The sequence below is a fragment of the Penaeus japonicus genome, unplaced genomic scaffold (assembly GCF_977035675.1).
Source record: "Penaeus japonicus unplaced genomic scaffold, GWHDUDI00000001_assembly GWHDUDI00000033, whole genome shotgun sequence".
Classification (NCBI taxonomy): Eukaryota; Metazoa; Arthropoda; class Malacostraca; order Decapoda; family Penaeidae; genus Penaeus; species Penaeus japonicus.
Window position 1 is genome coordinate 4,366,711 of NW_028234435.1, and position 2,500 is coordinate 4,369,210.

General features: G+C 43.1%; 1 protein-coding gene across 1 annotated transcript in view; it reads left to right on the plus strand.

Annotated features, from left to right (window-relative positions):
* The window catches only part of LOC147467769 (putative glutamate receptor), an 8,923-nt gene that overhangs the window by 4,643 nt on the left and 1,780 nt on the right, over positions 1-2,500 (plus strand). The window contains exons 5-7 of the mRNA XM_086556636.1: positions 370-514; positions 681-841; positions 1,155-1,309. Coding sequence (XP_086412762.1) covers positions 370-514; positions 681-841; positions 1,155-1,309 — 461 coding nt within the window. The remainder of the gene's footprint in view (positions 1-369; positions 515-680; positions 842-1,154; positions 1,310-2,500) is intronic.

Consider the following 2,500-nt stretch of genomic DNA (forward strand, 5'->3'; position numbering starts at 1 on the left):
ATCTATTTATCTGATATTATTTAATTTCATTTAAAACAAACGGAACACTTAAGCAAAGGCCATTTCGTTTAAGTATGCTTCGTATATGCTATATAGTACATGTCACCGTTACATTGTCTGTGATCTGATTTCATTATAGAGAATTAATCTAACCTCAGAGAATGTATATATAGGTAACCGACACGCAATCAGCACTCGAATTCAGAACGGACAAAAAAGAGAGAGGGATGTGACCATAGTTGCACAATATAGTTACTATAAAAATCGTTATATATCCCAATAAGGAAGATAGAACCTGATCTATCTATCTATCTGCACCTGTCTATCTCCGGATATTCCTCTAAACTCCTCCACTTCCCTCTGCCTTAGGTCGTGCAGTTCGAGATCCCGCCCAGCATCGCCTACCACCGGAGGCCCGACGGGACGCTCTTCATCTACGGCCAGGAGGTGGAGCTCGTCCTGCTGCTGGCCCGCTTCTTCAACTTCACCATCAACTACCAGAGGCCGCCCCCCGGTTCGTGCTCCGCTGCGGGAGGAGCGGCTGCCCTCTGGTCGCTGTTACAGGGCAGCTGGAGGGGGGGAGAGTCCGGGGACGTGGGCGATCAGCTGATTGGCATTATGATTCAAATCACGTGATCTGCATCGCCATCAGGAGCATTACTACTGTTGCCTCCTTGCAGGGGAGATGTGGGGCGAGAAGGTCCCCCCCAACGGCACGTGGAACGGCCAGGTGGGGATGCTGGGGCGCGGGGAGAGCGACATGGCCATCGCCAACAGGTACATCACGTCGCTCTTCGGTCGCTTCGACTTCGAGCACTACAGCGACCCCTTCGAGTTTGATGTTCGTGTTGGCGCAACGGCGTTTGAGTGTTCCTTGGTCTGATTTTGATTCTGAATAAGGTTTATTTGTCTATTCTTATCACATTTTCACAGATAATCTTCGGTTCTAGAACTCTCCTATATGGAAATAAGTCTTACACACACACACACACACATATCTATCTATCATCCTTCTATATTTGCCTCGAGTACATATCCATCCACCACTCTCTATAAACTTTTATACAGCTTTATACAAATTCCAGCCATGCCCACCAACACGCAGACCTCGATGGCCTAGCGGGATCAAGACGTGAAATGTTCCTCCGTTGCAGAAGAGCTGTTACCTGGTGAGGCTGGACCCGCCCCTCCCGCGCTGGCAGAACCTGGGTCTTCCCTTCCAGTGGGTGACGTGGCTGGTCATCCTGACGGCGCTGGTACTCACCGGCCCCGCCCTCTTCCTGCTGGCGCGCGCTTCCACCGGCTCCAGGTGGGAGGAGAGGCGAGGTAGCAAAGAGGGGGAGAAGGGAAGGAAGGGAGGGAGAGGGGAGGCAAGTGGGAGAATGAAGAAGTGAGCGGATAGGAGAGGGAAATGGAGGTAAGGGGGAAAGGATAAAAATAGAGGGAGCAGGGGAGGGAGGAGGAGGGTGGGAAGGTAGGGGAAGAGGGAGGAAAAGAGAGAAATAAAGAAAGAGATTGACCAAATAACAAAAACACGTATCTGCCAGCAGTTTATTTTCATTCTCATAATCTAACCAATAAATTAGCAAGAATAACATTGTCAGTACTTTCGTAAAATTGTAATTTCATTGATTGAGCAGGATTGCGGGTGAGTTACAGCTTTAGAAACTAAACAAAATAGGGGGGTACCTTCAAGAGGAGGCTGCCTGCCGTAGATCTTGCACTGGGGAAATGGATCTAAATACATATGTGTGTTTCGTACGGACAAAATGTTGAGTGTATATGTGATGTATATCAATTATGTTGAGAACTAGTTTACTCTTCCTATCAAAACAAATTTTGAAAATCTATGCGAGTGTTGCTTGAGATATAATGTTGTGTGTCTGTGTTATTTCGATTATTTGAAAACAGGCTCGGCCAAGCACTTCAGAACAGGCACACTGAACTGAACTGCTCTAGTTGCTACTAATGCTATTTTTTACTGTTGCTATAGGAATACAGACAATAGCATATATATCAATTTGCATATATATGACATCCTTATTTGTAAAATAATTTCATTGCTTCAGATATTTTTTAAAATATCTATCGCAAATTTATTAGACTTTAATCATCTCTCTCTCTCTCTCTCTCTCTCTCTCTCTCTATATATATATATATATATATATATATATATATATATATATATATATATCATATGTGTGTAAATATACATACATATACACACACATATATATAACTAACCCAATCATTCATATAGCTTGCCTATCTATACACATGCACTGTCTATAAGAACATACACTTCCAAATATTGAAAGATAAGCTCTAGAAACGTAAGATTTTGCAAATTGCCAAGCACTGCATATATTCACTTTTACATGGTAACGATATTAACTGATGGTACTCCGGTAGAATGTATATATGCTCAACTACAAGAATAATACAAAATAATAAAAGATAATAACAAAAGATAATAGTAATTATAATGACAAATGGTAAC